General features: G+C 35.3%; 1 protein-coding gene across 1 annotated transcript in view; it reads right to left on the bottom strand.

Annotated features, from left to right (window-relative positions):
* The window catches only part of LOC129007313 (NXPE family member 2), a 28,841-nt gene extending 16,820 nt beyond the window's left edge, over positions 1-12,021 (bottom strand). The window contains exons 1-2 of the mRNA XM_054438038.2: positions 11,946-12,021; positions 10,778-10,883 (exon numbers count right to left, since the gene is read on the bottom strand). Coding sequence (XP_054294013.2) covers positions 10,778-10,883; positions 11,946-11,971 — 132 coding nt within the window. The 5' untranslated portion in view covers positions 11,972-12,021. The remainder of the gene's footprint in view (positions 1-10,777; positions 10,884-11,945) is intronic.
* Between the last annotated feature and the right edge of the window lie 7,860 nt (positions 12,022-19,881).

The raw sequence follows: 19,881 nt of genomic DNA, 5'->3' as shown, positions 1-19,881 counted from the left end.
CTTAAAGGCAGCTAGAGAAAAAGGTCATATTATCTATAAAGGGAAGCCCATCAGACTAACAGCAGACTTCTCAGCTGAAACCTTACAAGCCAGAAGAGACTGAGGTTCCATTTTTAGCATTCTTAAAGAAAAGAAATGCTAGCCAAGAATTTCATATCTCACCAAACTAAGCTTCATAAATGAAGGAGAAATGAAGTATTTTCCAGACAAGTATTTGTTAAGGGAATTAATCACCACCAGACCAGCCCTACAAGAGAAGCATCTCCTTCAGGAATTCTAAATATGGAAATAAAAGAATGTTACTTGCTACCACAAAAGCACACACACATCCATAACCCACAGATCCCATAAAGTAACCCCTCAATTGAAACTACAAAGCAACTAGCTAACAACACTATGGCAGGAACAAAACCTTACATATCAATATTAACCTTGAACATAAATGACCTAAATGTTCCACTTAAAAGACATAGATTGGCAAACTGGATTAAAAAATAAGACCCATCCTTCTGCTGTCTTCAGGAGATTCATCTCACATATAACAATACCAATTGGATCATAGTAAAGGAGTGGAGAAAGATCTATGACACAAACGGAAAAAGAGCTGAGTTTGTTATTCTTGTATCAGACAAAATAGACTTTAAACCAAAAAATTTAAAAAAGGACAAATAAGGGCATGAATTAATGATAAAGGTTCAATTTAACAAGAAGATGTAACTATCCTAAATATGTATGCATCCACCATTGGAGCACCAAGATTTATAAAACAATTACTTCTAGATATAAGAAAAGACTTTGACAGCCACATGATAATACTGAGGGACTTCAACACCACACTGACAGCATTAGACATACCACTGCGGCAGAAAACTAACAAAGAAACAAAGAAATTCTCGGCTTAAATTTGATGCTTGACTGATTAGACCCCATAGACATCTACAAAGTACTCCACCCAACAACCACAGAATATACATTCTTCTCATCTGCACATGAAACATATTGTAAAATTGACCCCGTGCTTGGTTATAAAGCAAGTCTCAATAAATTCAAAAATATTGAACTCATACCAAGCATCTACTCAGACCACAATGGAATACAAATAGAAAGCAACACCAAGAGGAACTCTAAAAATCACACAAATATATGGAAACTAAACAACTTTCTCCTGAATAACTTTTGGGTAAATAACAAAACTAAGGCAGAAATTTTAAAAAATTGAAACAAATGAAAATAGAGACAAAACATACCAAAATTTCTAAGATGTGACAAAGCTAGTGTTACTAGGAAAGTTTATAGTGCTAAATCCCTGCATCAAGAAGATAGAAAGATCTCAAATTACTAACCTAACTTCACACCTAAAGGAAATAGAAAAACAAGAACTAGTCTCAAAGCTAGCAGAAGAAAAAAAATAACTAAAATCAAAGCAGAGCTAAATGAAATTCAGACCCCATAAAAAATACAAAGGATCCACAAAACAAAAAGTTGGTTATTCGAAAATATAAACAAGATCAATAGACCACTAGCTAGATTCACAAAGGAGAAAAGAATATCCAAATAAGCACAATCAGAAAATACAAAGTTGACATCACAATCAATCCCACAGAAATACAAAGATCTTCAGAGACTACTATGAACATTTCTATGTAAACAAACTAGAAAATCTAGAGAAAATGGGTACATTTCTGGAAACTCACAATCTCTCAAGATTAAACCAGGAAGAACAGAAATCCTGAACAGACCAAAAATGACTAAAGACATTGAATCATAATAATAATTGTTTAAAAATTATTATGTTAAATTTTAAATAGTAAAAAAAATCTATCATGCAGAAAAAGCCCTGGACTACACGAATTCACAGCTGAATTCTACCAGACATACAAAGAAGAGTGGTACCAATCCTACTGAAACTATTCCAAAAAATCAAGGAGAAAGAACTCTTCTCTAACTCATTCTACAAAACCAGTATCATTGTGATACCAAAATCTGGCAAAGACACAACACCAACAGCAAACTTACATATTTCTGATTAATATAGATGCAAAACTCCTTGATAAAATACTAGCAAACTGAATTCAGCAGCACATCAAAAGTTAATTCACCACAATTAAGTGGGCTTTATTCCAGGGATGCAAGGATGGTTTAACATATGCAAATCAATAAATGTTATTCACCACATAAACAGAATTAAAAACAAAAACTATATCATCATCTCAATAGATGCAGAAAAAGCATTTGATAAAAATCCAACATCCCTTTATGATAAAAAACCTTCAACAAACTAGGTATAAAGGAACATACCTCAAAATAATCACGGCTATCTACGACAAACCCACAGCCAACATCATAATGAACAGGCAAAAACTGGAAGCATTTTCCCTAGGAGCTGGAAGAAGGATGTACATTCTCACCACTCCTATTCAACATACTGGAAGTCCTAACCAGAGTAACCAGGCAGGAGGAAAAAATAAAAGACATCAAAATAGGAAACCATGAAGTCAAATTACCTCTCTTCATTGATGGTATTATTCTATACTTAGAAAACCTTAAAGACAATGCCAAAAGACTCCTAGACCTGATAAACAGGTCTTTAGCAAAGTCTCAGGATACAAAACTTATGTACAAAAATTATAGCATTTTTATAAACCAATAATGTTCAAGCTGAGAAAATATCAAGAATCCAATCCTATGTACAACAGCTACAAAAAATACCTAGGAATACATCTAACAAAGGAGGTGAAAGATCTCTACAAGAGGAACTACAAAATGTTGATGAGAAAGATCACAGACAACACAAATGGAAAAACATCCCTTGCTCATGGATTAGAAGAGTCTACATCATTCAAATGTCCATACTGCCCAAAGCAATGTACAGATTCAATGCTATTCCAAAATCAGTATTCCCAAAATGAGAAAGAACTATTCTAAAATTCATATGGAACCAAAAGAGAGCCCAAATAGTCAAGGCAATCCTAAGCAAAAAAGAATACAGATAGTGGCATCACGTTGTCCAACTTTATACTTCACTACAAGGTTACAGTAACCAAAACACCACAGTACTGGTACAAAAACAGGCACATAGACTAATGGAACAGAATTGAGACCCCTGGAATAAAGCCACACACCTGTAACCAACTAATGTTCAATATAGTCAACAAAAATAAACACTGGGGAAAGGATAACATATTCAATAAATGGGGCTGGGAAAACTGGTTAACCATATGCAGAAGAATAAAACTGGACCCCCACCTCTTACCATATAGAAAAATTAACTCAAAATGGGTTAAAGACTTAAATATAAGACCTCAAACTATAAAAATCCTAGAAGAAAACTTGGGAAATACTCTTCTAGACATTGGCCTAGGCAAAGAATTTATAACTAAGCCCTCAAAAGCAAATGTAACAAAAACAAAAATTAACAATTGGGACTGAATTAAACTAAAGAGCTTCTCCACAGCAAAACAAACTATCAACAGAACAAACAGACAAGCTACAGAATGGTAGAAGATATTTACAAACAATGTATTCAACAAAGGACTGCTGTCAAGTCTATAAGGAGCTTAAACAAATCAACAGGAAAAACACAAATAGTCCCAGTAAAAAGTGGGCGAAGGACACTAACAGATACTTCTCAAAAGAAGACATACACATGGCCAACAAACATAAGAAATGCTCAACTTCACTAGTAATTAAAGACATGCAAATCAAAACTCCAGTGAGGTACCATCTTACACCAGTCAGAATGGCTACTATTAAACAGTCAAACAATAACAGATTTTGGCAGTGTTGCAGAGAAAAAGAATTGCTTACATACTGTTGGTGGGACTGTAAATTAGTTCAGCCATTGTGAAAAGCAGTTTGAAGATTTCTCAAATAACTAAAAATATAATTGCCATTCAACCCAGCAATCCCATTACTGGGTATATACCCAATGGAAAATAAATTGTTCTACCAAAAAGACATTTGTTCTTGTGTGTTTATTGTAGTGCTATTCACAATAGTAAAGACATGGAATCAACCCAGGTGCCCATCAATGGTGGATTGAATAAAGAAAATGTGGTAGATATACACCGTGGAATACTACACAGCCAAAACAAAGCACAAAATCATGTCCTTTGTAGCAACATGGATGCAGCTGGGGGCCATTATCCTAAACGAATTAACACAGAAACAGAAAACCAAATACCACATGTTCTCACTTATACGTGGGAGCTAAACATTGGATATACATGGACCCAAAGATGAGAACAATAAACACTGGAGAGTCCAAAAGCAGGGAGGGAGGATAGCGAGGATTGAAAAACTACCTATTGAGTACTATGTTCACTACTGGGCAATGGGAGCATTAGAAGCCCAAACCACATCATCATGCAATATACCCATGTAAGAAACCTGCACATGTACTCCCTAAATCTAAAATTTTAAAAATTATAAAAGTATTTAGAAAAAAATAAATTATAGAGAAATCTCATGTACCCTTTACCGAGTTTTTTTCAATGGTAACGTTTTGCAAAACTAGCAAAATATTGCAACCAGCATATTGAAACTGATATAGTCAAGATACAGAACATTTCCTTTCCTTCATGTTGCCATTTTTTAACCATGCTTACTTTTCCCTCACCCTCTCCCATTCCTTAGTTAACCTCTGGCAAACATGTATCTGTTATTTATTTCTATGATTTTGTCATGTCAAGAATATTATGTAGTAGAATTATGCAACATATGAGACACAAATGTGAGCAAGGAAAAACAAAAAGTTTTGTGCTAGACCCTTAAAATTAGGCACAGAAGGAGGAAAGTCTCTTTAAAATAGTAGTAGCAGGGCCAGGATCAGCATTTAATGCTCAATTTCATGTGAGGCCCAGTTGTCTCATTATTTAACAACCTGTTAAACACACACACACATACACACACTAGAATTGCCATGGACTAAATGCTTGCATCTCCCCAAAATTCATGTTGTAAGCTAATCTCCAATGTTGCTATAGATAGAATATTTGTGGTTCCCCCAAATTTGTATGTTACAACTTAACTTTCAATGTGATGGTATTAAGAGATGGGACTTCTGGGGAGGTGATTAGATCATGGGAATGTAGCCCTCATTAATAAAGTTAGTGCCTTTACAAAAAGGACCCCAGAGAGCGCCTTTGCCCATTCCACCATATAAGTACACATGAAAAGATACCCATCTATGAACAAGGAAGCAATCCCTCATCAGACATCAAATCTGTTGGTGCCTTGATCTTGGACTTTGCAGCTTCCAGAACTGTCAGCAGTAAATTTATATTGCTTGTAAGCCATTCCGTCAGTGGTATTCTTTTAGAACAGCTAGAATGGACTAAAACCAGGGTTTTATACACATATGCACACACATTTCAAATATATATATTTTGAAGATTTATATATATTAAGGGATATATATTTTTTCAGAAGACCCTAAGATATCTTGTTCTCCACGATATATCTGACCAACTATCACCAATTACTACATAATCCTCCTCTTCTTTGTCATTTTTTGACCAACTGGATTCTTTTACTCATTTATAGAAGATCATGAAGAACTTGGCTCCTAGTCTTAATCACTAAAAGTCTTGACATCCTCCAGGTAGACTTCAATATCCATGGAGGCAGTTCCTCCAATACCTAAATTTCTGTGTTTCTGAAGCTTCTTGGCTTTAGAGAACTGTAAGAGTAACACTTAGCAATTCAACTTCCTGTCACACTGCCAAACATGTGTAACCACACCTTCTCTTTCCTACTTCCTACTTTCTTCTGTTAGCCTTTTTCCATATGAATTAAAATATATTCAAGTATCTCCCATATTACAAAAAGGAAAATTTTTTGAGCCTCTGATTCCCCCTTTAATTGCTATTCTAACTTTCACCTATTCCCCACCCCTACCAATTCAGTTTCTCAAGGGTCCTCTTCCATCCCATGTGCACCTTCTCCACTACCACTAACTCCTCAGCCCAGTGCTTATTTTGTTTCTCAGGATTATATCACTAGCAACTTTTTCTTCTTGCTTTATAATTCATCCAAGGAAATGTCACAGACTACAATGACTTCAGCTGCCATTTGTATTCTGATGTTTCTTAAATCTATTTTTTTTTCTTTTCTTTTTTTTGAGATGGAGTCTGGCTCTGTCGCCCAGGCTGGAGTGCAGTGGCATGATCTCGGCTCACTGCAAGCTCTGCCTCCCAGGTTCACGCCATTCTCCTGCCTCAGACTCCTGAGTAGCTGGGACTACAGGCACCCGCCACCATACCCAGCTAATTTTTTGTATTTTTAGTAGTGACGGGGTTTCACCGTGTTAGCCAGGATGGTCTCGATCTCCTGACCTCGTGATCTGCCCACCTCGGCCTCCCAAAGTGCTTGGATTATAGGCATGAGCCACTGGGCCTGGCTTCCTAAATCTATTTTTCTAAGCCAGATCTTTCCCAGCTTCAGATCTATATATTCAACATCTCCACTTGGTTGACCTAAAAGGACCTCAAACCTAGACTATTCATACCTAAACCCATCTTTTGTCTTCCAACTATTTCTCCTACTCTGGTCAATACTTCAGTGAATGAGATCAACAGCCATGCAGTTGTACAAACCTGGAATGTAACTGCTGGTTAAATCTACCTCTTTACCTCCCACAGTCAATCACTATTACTGTCAATTATAGCCCAAATTAATTGACTTTTCTCCACCTTACTGTTAGTAGCTTATTTCAGGCCACTATTACCTCTCACCCAGATCACTGAACAGTCTTTCTTTATTTTGTTATTTACCAGTTATTTATTAAGTATCTACTATGTACCAGAGACTGTTCTAGGCACTTGTGATACCAATAAACACTTATAAAAATCTTTGACTCTTGGGAGGCCAAGGCGGGCAGATCACAAGTTCAAGAGATCGAGACCATCCTGGCCAACATGGTGAAACCCCATCTCTACTAAAAATAAAAAAATTAGCTGGGCATGGTGGCACGCACCTGTAATCCCAGCTACTCGGGAGGCTGAGGCAGGAGAATCAGTTGAACCCAGGAGGCAGAGGTTGCAGTGAGCCGAGGTCGTGCCACTGCACTCCAGCCTGGTAACAGAGTGAGACTCCCTCTCAAAAGAAAAAAAAAAAACTTTGACTCTATAAAGGTTACCATATACTAGGTAAGGATAGACAATAATTATTGAACATAATAAATGAGTAAATCATATATTATTTTAGAAAGTGAAAAGTACTATTACAAAAAATAATTCAAACAACAAAGAATTGTATGGTAAATTTAGTCCTAGAGTAAAATGACTGGTTGTTAAAGGAAAAGGGATGTTCAGAACAAACCAGAAAGTCCAAGCAAGTCATGAACAGCCTGTGTAAGTGACAATAGGAGGATTTATTTTTAAAAATTCAAAAACTTTTATATGATCTAGTTCTCTATGATTAAAGGGAAATTATAATGGTCTTTCTATAGATCAGATTTGATATTTAAAAAACCACTTATATGCTAAAGAATAGAATTGGTTAGAACAATGAAATTTTCTTAAGGGGTTTATTTAATTTTAATAAATTATAAGATATTTTAATTGTTTTATTTTAACCCAAAGTTCAAATTTTATTGCATCTCATGGGTTTTGGTTTTCTCTCCCCTTTTAAAAGACATGAAATAGTAACAATACCCTTCAACTCATTTTCAGTTCATATAAGTTTTTTTTTTCCTCCTCGGGTTCTGTTTCTTGTGGCTTTATGCTAGCAATGTTTTCTTAAAGGTCTAAAGGAAATGTCTTCTTCCAACATAATACTCGGTGCACTACAAAAGGTCTTTTCTTTTGCCTTTTGGTAACTGGACTAACAGATTTTAAGTTTTATCAAAATAATTCCTATGTCATTATTATTAAGTTTGGTTTGCTCAGGAAAAATTGAGAATAAAAAAATTTTAATTAACATTATTAAATCCTTGTATCTTCCTGTATGTGCTTTTAAAGTCCTTGTGACATTGAGTTACAGGGCTTTGACTTCTGGGTCTAAAAAGAACACCAAGTCCTGCTAAACTTAAGCGCTGACAGCAATTAAAGCCTCATCTTCAGGCCTGGTAGAAGATGCCAATCAAAATTAACTGCATTCCTGAGACACAGGGCCAGAAATTAAAGCTATTCAACTCCTCAAGGCCCAGGGACTATCTTGGAAGAGGTGGGCATATGAGATTGTAAGGGCCAATTTTAAAAGATAAAATAAGTTCAGTTTCTTTATAAATTAATCATTAATGTCAAAAGCACACTGATGTAAGACCAGCATGTGGGCCTCTATGTCAGATTAACAAGGTTTTCTTGAAGCATTAACCTACTCCTTAATAAAGGTTATAAAGACTTACGGAAGTTATATCTTATGATCAGGATGAAAATTTTATAGATTGTTTATACCATTTTGGAAAATAAATTTAATAGGCTTCCTGTTGTTTTTATTAGGGCTTATTGTTTGGAAAATTAAGTCTCCTCTCTCATGGAATGAAGGTTTTGCCTTTTTAAAAAAATCCTTGAGTTATCACTTTGGTTAAATGAATGATTTATTTTACAATGACCTGTGATCCTATTTTGTAATATCAAGTGTTTTAAACCTTTGATAGTTGACAAACTTTCCAAAATCAAATTATAAATTATGTCTTTTTCTGACCTCATTAATCCTTTAAGATATTACTAATAGGTTCCCAAAAGTCCAAAAATGACATGTTTAGCTTATTTGGTATAAAAATTATACAGGAAGCATTGTCAAATATAAAATGGTGTTTGGTTTCCTTTGGGCTGTGTTTGTATAAATATGTTATTGGCACGTATTCCAAAATTACGGGAAACTCCCATAATTCTGATATGACTTAATGCATGTTATCAGTAATAATTATAATCGTTATGTTAAAAAAATCAAACAGAGTAAGGGGAATGCTAAGAGGTGGGAGTGGGGATGTGTCTGGTGTTAAATCAAGAAATGAAAAAGACTTGAAGGAAGTAAGAACTATGTGGAAGTTACATGAAAACCTGGAGAAAGGGAAGAAAAAGAAAACAGCCAGTGCAAGGATGTCTTGGACCAGGCCTAGTGAGTTTCTGTGCCCTTTATTTAAATGAGTCCAATAAAACACTGTGCCAAGGCATTTGGGCCATACACATGCTACATGAGGAGCTGCTGAAGGTAGAGTACCATATTCAACTTTTCATTTTAGAAATAAAATTTCAGATTCTTGAACACAAAGATGATATCCTGTATTTCTGTATCTTTAATTCCTAGACCAGTGCCTGACACACAATATACATTTAACAAATGTTTGTTGAATGAATGCTTAGAGCAGGCTGAGTCTGGAGGCAGGGAAATTAATTGGAAAACTATTTCAACAAATTAGATGAGCAATGACAAAGTATCGGTCTAAAGAAAGACAATGTGGATGGAGAAAAAAAGGATAGACTTGAGAGACATTTTGGAGGTAGGATTTACAAGACTTAGCGGCTGATAGCTTGTGGAGGGAGTTTTAGCTTGATTGACTACACAGGCTATGGCAACAATTCTTAAGACTGGAGAGATAAAAACAGAGAATTTGTTTCCATTTGATTTTGTATGTTTGTTTTGTTTTTGTTAGGGGATGATGGTGTGACAGATGATAAATTTGGTGTGTGTGTTTTTTGTGTTGGTAGTGCTAGTGGAAGACTTAGATGGAGATATCTAATGAACAGCACATATTCAATAGTGGGGTTGGAAAGAGGTTTCACCTTTGGAAGGACATAGCAGAGATTCTCAAATGTTAGCATGCTTAAGAATAAGCTGAGGAGCTTGTTAATACTTTGTAATCTTAGGCTCAAACTGAGATTTCAGTAGTTCTGAGTATGGCTCAGGAATCTGCATTTTACACACAGGTATAAGCACAGGTATTCTGGGCAGAAGGCTCCCAGACCTCACTTTGTGAAACACTAGTATTGGTAGTGGATAGGACCTGGGCAAATGAATTAAAAGGTACAAGCATAGACGAGAAGAGGATCAGAGGAAGAAATCTAGAGAACACATATTTATAGAGAGGGCCCAGGAAAAGAAACCTTCTGAGCTTTGCTCTGAAGGCTTTTTTTAACCAGTTCATATTACTGGCTGAATGCCCTAGACTGTGGTGCTTCTTGTTTGAAGCTTGGAGGTAAGTCTGCATTAGACAAAGGTTAGAGAGACACTTTTAAAGGTAGTTGGGTTCAAATGTAAACGGGCCTCAAATGGCTAAACAAAGGAGTTTGTTCTTTATACTGTCATTGGTGAAAGTGTTTGATCAGGACCAGAAGATGATAAAAGCAGAGTTTCTGAAAGATTATGTTTGTACTAAATGGTTGGGAAGAAAAGAAACTGGAAGCAAGGTGAGTTAAGAAAAACTTACAAAGGGAAGAGCCAGGAGACACTAAACTACTTAAAGAATAAGAAAACCCCTGTGAAGAAGGCAGACGACTGAAACAGAAACTTAATTAGTTTGAAATCTCAGAGGCCAAGGGAGGAGGAGAGAATTTTGAGGCAGGATGGTTACGGTGCCAAGTAGTACAGAGATGGCACAAATCCATCTGCTACTTTTTAAAGAACAACAATAATCATGTATACATTGCCATTTAAAATAGTAATAATAATGTATGCATTGCCAAAGGGATTTATGCCGAACAGTGAACCCCGATCCACATTCTCCTGCTAAGATGATATGCTTTTAACTTTTATTTCTTGCCGTGATAAAGGGGGTCATTCAAATGAAGTCACTGTGACCTTCTGTGAAATTCTTAAAAAGGAAACTTCCTACCTTTGTGTGGTCTTTTGAAGCCAAGTAAATGACCCAGAAAATTAAGATAAATATCAACATCAGCAGTAATTTTCGAGCTATGGCATTTGGAAACAAAGTGAGTATCCTATAAGAAAGGACAGGAGAAATAATCACATTAAATCAAATAAGCACGACATGGCTCCATACACTTTGGTTCCTCTTCAGTAATTTCCAGAACAAGGTGATGTTATCCTGGGTTTTCCAAAACTTCCTTTATATCTTCTATTGTCAATCAGAAACAAAGTGTTTCCCTGAGGCAGGGAACAAAACTCCTAGAAGGACTCCTGGTTTCTGATACTCAGGTTAATTCTTTGGGTTTGGAATCACATCACATACTGGAACCTGTTTTCTTGTCAAGGTCTCAGCATGGACAACAAGGTTTTAGATTATTTACCAGAAAAAACAGTACCTCCCACCCCCACCCCACCCCCACCGTGTCCTCTAGTGAATCCTGGTCTCTAAATCTCTCTCTGATACACACACACACACACACACACACGCACACACGTGTTGTCTGGTGCCCTCTCTCCCTGGTCTTATCTGCCTCCAAGAGCTTCACTATAAACCACCCATTTACTTTTTTAGGCAGCTTGTTGCCACCTCATGTTATCTCCTCAAGCCAAAGCAGTTGATAAACACTGCCAAAAAGAGTGAAAGTTACAGTCTTTAAAAAAGCTCAGTGTTGAGCGGTTAGAATTTCAGTGTTAGTTTTTAAAACCCAGAATCCCAAAAGTATGTGGCAAAGAGCTAAATTAGGGCAATCTTTACCAAACATTTTTGACCAGGACCCACAGTAAAAAAAATAAAAACAAACAACCCCCCCACCCCAAAAAAAAAATCATACCAAATCCCAACTCAGGACACACGAATGCATACACACAAACACACACACACACACATACACGCCCCAAAAATCTCATAAAACAATACTATCTACACTGCACACAGTGCACTGTGATTTTTTTCTAGTTACTGTTTTATTCCATTGAATTGTATTCCATTTTAGAAGTATTTTATGCCCAAATAAAACGATTTTACTATCCTCTAAAGGGTTGCATCACACCATTTGAAAAACACCAAATGGTCTGTAGTTCTCCCCTCCCTTTCCTGACGTTAGCTTGCCAGTAAGAGCTGGAAAGTACCACACCTATGGTTGAGTATTTTCTCCATCATCTTCTCGTGTTCTCACAGAAATTATAGTTGTCCAGAGACTCTCCTTGATTAAAGCAGTCTTTGCATTTATCTTAGGGTTGGAGTTTCCATATGAGCTTCATTGATCAAAAGCTGACATCCTATTTGTGGCCACAGCGTGCCAGCTGGAATCATAAACCTCCCTTATTATGATCTGTTCCTGCCCAACCCACACCACAGAGCCAGAAGAAAAAAAGCCATGAGGAAGCTCTGAAGTTTGTTTTTAGAGACTGGACATCTAATTGCAGCACTGGGTCACCTTTGGTTAAGGCTTTACATATTTATAGACAAGAGTGCTCTACCCTTGCTCATGCCTTTGTATGGTCTTCACGTGGGATTAGTCACCTCCACGGTAGCAGGAAAAGTAACCGAAAAATCAGATAGAAGAAAAACAGAAGCCCTGAGTCCACAGTTCCTGAAGGCCTGAGAGTTGATTCAGCTGGGTCCTCTCAATTTTTGGAGTGCTTTCTTTGTAAACTTTCTCTTGCTCTAAACCATTGCATACATCAAGCAGTCCCACAGCGATGATTTAAATTCAATCTCAGGCCATAAGAGGAACAGCCACAGGTCTAAATCTCACTGCAACTTGAATATGTAACAAGGTAAGAGAATCCAAAAGAGCAAATTCTGTGGATGTAGGTATCATGACACTAAGGATTTTCAGTGGTCACAGCGCAACTACCTGCCAGGTGGCCCTGCTACCACCATGTCACACGGGCCACGCTCAGTATGCATTGCTCTGCATGAGAGTGTCTAGATAAAGATCTCTATATACAGCTATAGATAGATGATAGCTATCTAGATATAAATATGGATATATACATGTGTATACTTCATAGATATGTGTATATTTATATACACATAGCATTTGTTTGTTTACATCTAAGCCAGCACCTCTAGCCACCATATATCCCTCCATGTCTATATAACAGCATGGATATCAGAACATATCCATGCTGTTATATAGTATGGATATATGGTAATCACAGCATATTGGAGATTGGCACAGAGATTCGGTAGATAATTTTTAAAGAAATCTATTGAAAGAAAAAAGATATGGATCCTGCCAATTCTTCCCCACTCCTTATAAGGCATGTTCTTCTCCTCTGCCTTGTGCTGCAGTGTTAACGACAGTTATAATAGTGTCCAGAATTTTTTTTCAACTTTATTGAGGTACAGTTCGCAAATAAAAAATCTGTATGTTTACAGTGTATAATGTGATGTTTTGATGTATGCAGACATTGTGAAGTGATGACTACAATCAAGTTAATTAACATATCCATCACCTAACATAGTTATTTTTATTTGTGTGGTGAGAACGCTTAAGATCTGGTCTCTTTGCAATTTTCAAGTATGCAATCAAGTATTATTAACTATAGACACAATGCTGTACAAAAAATCTCTAGAACTTATTCATCCTGTGTAAAGTAAAACCTTGAGTCTTCTGACCAACATCCCCTATTTGCCCTTCTCCCTGACCAGACCCTCAGCAACCACGATTCTACTCTATTTATATGAATTTGACATTTTTAGATTTCACATGTAAATGAGATAATGCAATATTTATCTTTCCGTGTTCTGTGATTGGCCCATTTCACCCAGCATAATGTCCTCCAGGTTCACCCATGTTGTTGCAAATGACAAGATTTCCTTCTTTTTTAAGGCTGAGCAACACCCAACTGTTTATGTGTATACATGACACAATTTCTTTATCAGTTCATCTGTTGATGCATACTTAACATTGTTCCCATGTCTTGGCTACTGTGAATATTGCTGCAATTAACATGGGAGTGCCGATATCTTCTTAAATACTGACTTCCTTTCCTTTGGATATATACCCATTAGCGGGATTGCTGGATCATACAGTATTTCCATTTTAAATTTTTTGAGTAATCTCCATACTGTTATCCAAAATGGCTGTACTAATTTACATTCCCATCAAAAGTGTACAAGTATTCCCTTTCTCCCCCTCCTCACCATCACTTATCTGTCTTCTTTTTGATAATAACCATACTAACAGATATGAGGTAATCTCTCATTGTAATTTTAATTTGCATTTTCCTGATGATTAGCGAGGCTGGACATTTTTTTCATATACCTCTTGGCCATTAGAATGTCTTCTTTAAGAAATATCTATTCAGCTCCTTTTCCAATTTTCTAATTGGATTATTCTTTTTCTTACTATTAACTTATTTGAGTTCTTTTATATTTAATTTAAATATTAATTCCTTATCAGATGTATGGTTTGCAAATGTTTTTTCCCATTTCATAGGTTGTCTCTTCATTCTGTTAATTGTCTCCCTTGCAGTACAGAAGCTTTTAAGTTTGATGTAATCTCATTTGGTCTATTTTTTTTTGTTTTGTTGCCTGTGCTTTTGGGGTCATATCAAAAAAACCTCAGTGACCATACCAATATCAAAGAGATTTTTCCGTATGTTTTCTTCTAGCAGTTTTACAGTTTCAGGTCCTATGTTTAAGTCTTTAATCCATTTTCAGTTGGATTTTTTTAATATGTTGTGAGATAAGGGTCTAGTTTCATTCTTCCACATGTGGATATGCAGTTCTCTCAGCACCATTTATTGAAAAGCCTGTCTTTTCTCCATTGTGTGTTCTTGGCACCTTCGTTCAAAAATCAGTTGACTGTAAATATGTGGATTTATTTCTGGGGTCTCTATTTGGTTCCATTCTTCTATGTGTCTGTTTTTATGTCCATATCATGCTGTTTTGATTACTAGAGCTTGTAGTAGATTTTGAAATCAGGTAGTTTCATATTTTCAGCTTTGATATTATTGGTCAAGATTGGTTTGGCTATTTGTGATCTTTTGTGGTTCCATGTAAGTTTCAGAATTATTACTTTTATTTCTGTTAGAAAGTTCATTGGAATTTTGATAAAGATGACATTAAATCTGTAGAATGTTTTGGGCAGTATGGACATTTTAACAATATTAATTTTTCTAATCCATGAACACAGGATATCATTCTACGAACAGATCTTTTCGCTACTTCGTGAAATTAATTCCTAAGGGTTTTTCTATGCTATATTAAATTAAGTTGTTTTCTTGATTTCTTTTTCAGATAGTTTACTGTTAGCGTATAGAAAATCTATGTATTTCTGTGGTTAATTTTGTATCCTGCAACTTTACCGAATTTGTTCAACAGTTCTAACAGCTTTTTGGTGGAGTCTTTAGAGTTCTCTATATGTAAGCTCCTGTCACTGGCAAACAGAAACAATTTTACTTCATTTTTTATTTGGATGCTTTTTATTTCTTTCTCTTGCCCAACCGTTCTGGCTAGGACTTCCAGTACTATGTTGAATTCAATGGCAAGAGTGGGTATCCTCTTATTCCTCATCTTAAAGGAAAAGCTTTTAGATTTTCACCATTGAGTATGATGTTAGTTGTGGGTTTGTCATATATAGTCTTTATTGTGTTGGAGTATAATCCTTCTAATAATCCTTCTATACTCAATTTTTTAGAGTTTTTTTCTCGTGAAAAGACATTGAATATTGTCAAATGCTTTTTCTTTATCTATTGAGATGATATGATTTTTATCCTGCATTCTGTTAATATGATGGATTACATGTGTAGATTTGTGTATGTTGAACCATCCTTGCATCCAAGGGATAAATCTCACTTGATTATGGTGAATCATTCTTTCAATGTGCTATTGAATTTCATTCGCTAGTATTTTGTTGTGGATTTTTGCATCTATGTTCATTAGGGATGATAGTCTATAATTATCTTTTCTCCTAGTGTCCTTGTCTGGCTTTGATATCAGGGCAATGCTGGTCATCTAAAATGAATTTGAAAGTACTCCCTTTACTTCAATTGTTTGGAAGAGTTTGGGAAGAGTTGGCATTATTTCTTCTTTAATGTTTACTAGAATTCATGAGAGAAGCCATCAGGTCCTGTCTTTTCTTTGTTGAACAGTTTTGTCACTGTTTTCTAACTGCTTTGTAGTTACTTTGTGTCATTCTTTCTCTCTTGTTGTCTTCTTTTGTGATTTGATTATTTTTTTGTGGTGGTATGTTTTGATTCCTCCTTATCTTTCATGTTATCTACTACAAGTTTTTTCTTTGTGGTTGCCATGAGGTTTGCATAAAACATACTATGGGTCTAAAATCCATTTTAAAGTGATAACAACTTTGACCACATACAATAGGATTCTCTCCTAATGTGGAATCTAGTCTTTATGTAGCTAAGTGAAATTATTCAGCTCCATAGACACTTGATGATAAATGTGTGTCTGAGCCACATCGTAATTACTGAAGCACATTTTTACCATTGTGTTATTTTTATTTAATGATTTTTCGAGGGAAAATTAAGGTTATTCAGTTGGCAAATAATTTTAAACATTTTTGTTAGTATAAACTTCAGCATACCATTGTAGGAAATGCAACATATGCATGAATTTTTAAAATAAAAGACTACTAAGGCATTTTAATTCCTTAGCAGGTTTTGTTCACTTGTTTGTTTTTTTTTTTTGGATGAAGCCAAATTTTTATTGTAGGATTTGTTTTTAAACAATGTCCACCAGCCCCTGGAGGCCCCTTCTCTCCCTTTGAAATTTTTAATCTCATCTAATCCCATCATCATCTTTGGGGTGATTTCTAGTTTTGTCTTTATCCTGTACTTGTGAAGATAAGCTGATAAATGACACTGTCATGGTGAGATTTAACAGAATTCTGGTTTTGGGCTAGTTTATAGGAGGGATGTGTATCCTGAAGGATTTAGGAATTCACAAAGAATTTCCTCATGAGCAATTTGTGGGAGGCTATCTGGGGAGATATGTGGCTTCCTATCGTTGTGGGAACCTGGTTTATGGATGAGGCTCTCACATAGAGTTGTGAAATTACAGCTCTTTGGGAACAAAAGGAAGGAAGTATTGCATGACTCAATTCCCAAGTTTAACTTTCTCTTTGGCATAGAGAGTTAGGGGTCCCGAGATTCTATTTTCTTTCACAATAGGGATTTTTTCTCTTTTATTCCGGATTTTAGTAATTTGAGTTTTCTCTTTTATTCTGAGTTATTCTAGCCACAGGTTTGTCAATTTTATTGGTCTTTTGAAAGGGCTTTTTTTTGTTTCAATGATTTTTCTGTCCTGTTTTTCTATTCTCTATTTTTCTGCTCTGATTTTTATATTTTATTTATTTTGCTTGCTTTATGCTTAGTTTGCTCTACATTTTCCAGTGTCCTTAGGTGAAAAGTTAGGTTATTGATTTGAGATCTTTCTTCTTTTTTTCAATATGGGTGTGAATAGCCACAAATTCCCATCTAATAACTACTTTATCTTTATCCCATAAGTTTTGGTTTGTTACACCTTCATTTTCATTCATCTGAAAGTGTATTCTGATTTCCCTTGTGATTTCTTCTTTGACACCTTGATTATTTAGTAGTGTGTTGTTTAATTTTACATATTTGTGAATTTTCCAAATTTATTTTCATTACCAATTTCTAATTTCATTCCATATAGCCACAGAGCATACTTTGCATGATTTCAATTATTTTATATATACTATATATGTTTTATATATATATAATATATATATATATAGGCTTGTTTTATGGCATAGTATATGGTCTATCCTAGAGAATGTTCCATGTGTACTTGAGAAGAATATGTTTTCTGTTGTTGTTGGGCAGAATGTTCTATAGACATCTGTGTGGTCTAGATGGCTTATAATTTTGGAGTTTTTTCTTACTGCTACTCTGTCTAGTTGTTCTAATCATTATTGAAAGTATGATATTGAAGTCTCTAACTATTACTGTTGAATTGTCTATTTCTTTTTTCAATTCTGTAGGTTTTCGTTTATATATGTTAGGTCTATATTGTTAAATGCTTATATTTTTCTCAGTGTTATATCTCCCTGATGTATTGACACTTTTAACATTAGAAAACATTCCTCATTATCCATGGTGACGTTATGGCTTTTAAAATCTATTTTGTCCACTTCATCTTTCATATTATTGCTGTTTGAATGATACCTTTTTTCCATCCTTTTACTTTCAAACTGCTTGTATCATTAAATGTAAAGTATGTGTCTTGTAGGCAGCATATGCTAGTTGGATCTTGTCCCATTAACCAGTCTGGCAATTTCTGCCTTTTGATTGGATTGTTTAATCCATTATTCACATTAAGTATTATCATTAAAATAGTTATTTTACCTTTTGTTTTTAGTATGCCCTTTGTATCTTTTTTCTCTGTTCTTCCTTTACTGATTTCTTTTGCATTAAATGAATATTTTCTAGTGTAACATCTTAATTCCTTTAATTATTGCTGTACATTTTGAAAAAATTTAGGGATTGTTCTAGCAATTAACTTGCACAGTAGATTCTTATTATTCATGGTTTTTATGTTCTACAGTTGCTTTTTGTGTGTGATATGGTTTGGTTCTGTGTCCCCACCCAAATCTGCTGTTGAATTGTAATTCCCAGTGTTAGAGGAGGGATCTGGTAGGAAGTGATTGAATCATGGGGGTGGACTTCCCCCTTGCTGTTCTCGTACTAGAGTTCTCATGAGATCTGATTGTTTCAAAGTGTGTAGCACCTCCTCCTTCTCTCTATGTCTTTCCCACCAGCCATGTGAAGATGTGCTTGCTTCCCTTTTGCCTTCACCGTGATTGTAAGTTTTCTGAGGCCTCCTTAGAAGTGGAAGCCTGTACAGCCTACAGAAACATAAGCCGATTAAACCTCTTTTATTTATAAATTACCCAGTCTCAGGTATGTCTTTATAGCAGTGTGAGAACAGACTAATACAGTGTGTGTGTCTGTTTGTGTATTCAAATTACTGTCTGTGGTCACTTGTTTTCAAACTGAGGAATTCTCCTTGCTATTTCTTGTAAAACAGATCTGTTAGCTATGGATGCTCTCAGTTTTGTTTATCTGAGAATTTCTCTTTTTCCTCTTCACTTTTAAAGACAGTTTTGCTAGATAAAATACTCTGTTGACAGGCTTATTTTATTTTTTTTTCTCAGCACTTTGAATATGTCATCCTACTGCCTTCTGGTGCCACTGTTTCTAAAGAAAAGTCAGTTGTTCATCTTATTGTGGTTACCTGGTATGTGATAAATTATTTTCCTCTTGCTGCTTTCCAGATTTCTACTTTGACTTTGACTTTCATTTTTACTATGATGTGTCTGGGTGTGGATTTCCTTACACTATCATACTTGTACTTTATTAAGTATCTTGGATATATAGATTAATGTTCTTCATTAAATTTGAGGAATTTTCAGCCATTATTTCTTCCATTGTTCTCTGGTCCTTTCTCCCTATCCTCTCCTTCTAATTCCTCCATTACATTTCAACTGCTGTGCTTAAATTTGTACTATATTCCTCTAAGGATCTATTTATATTCTTATTATTTTTCTCTCTGTTCTCTAGACTGCATAATCTCTACTGACCTACCTTCAAGTTTGCTGACTGTTTCTTCTGACAGTTCAGATCTACTGTTAAGTGTCACTAGTTAACTTTTCATATCAGTTATTGTATTTCAACTCCAGAATTTCAATTTGATAATTTTCTTTATATATATATTTATATATATTTATATTTATGTATATATTTATATTTTTATATATATATTTGTCCTTATTGACAATCTCTCCTTGATGGGATATTGCCATAATAATTTCCTTTCTTTTTTTAAGCAGGGCTTCCTTTAATTCCTTGAACATATTTATATTGGCTATCTTGCAGTCTTTGTCTGACTTTGTTTGACAACTTGGCCCTCTCAGAGGCAGTTTCTGTTGCCTGCTTTTTCCCCTATTTGTGGGTCATTCTCTCCTGTCTCTTCGCATGTCTTATAATTTTTGTTGAAAACTGAATATTTCAGATAAAATATTATAGCAAATTTACATACTGATCTCCACTCGATGGAACTTGATATTGTTGTTG

Source organism: Pongo pygmaeus, chromosome 9, assembly GCF_028885625.2.
Source record: "Pongo pygmaeus isolate AG05252 chromosome 9, NHGRI_mPonPyg2-v2.0_pri, whole genome shotgun sequence".
NCBI classification, from domain to species: Eukaryota; Metazoa; Chordata; class Mammalia; order Primates; family Hominidae; genus Pongo; species Pongo pygmaeus.
The sequence above is the reverse complement of the archived record's forward strand: the minus strand, read 5'-3'. Positions and strand labels throughout refer to the sequence as shown.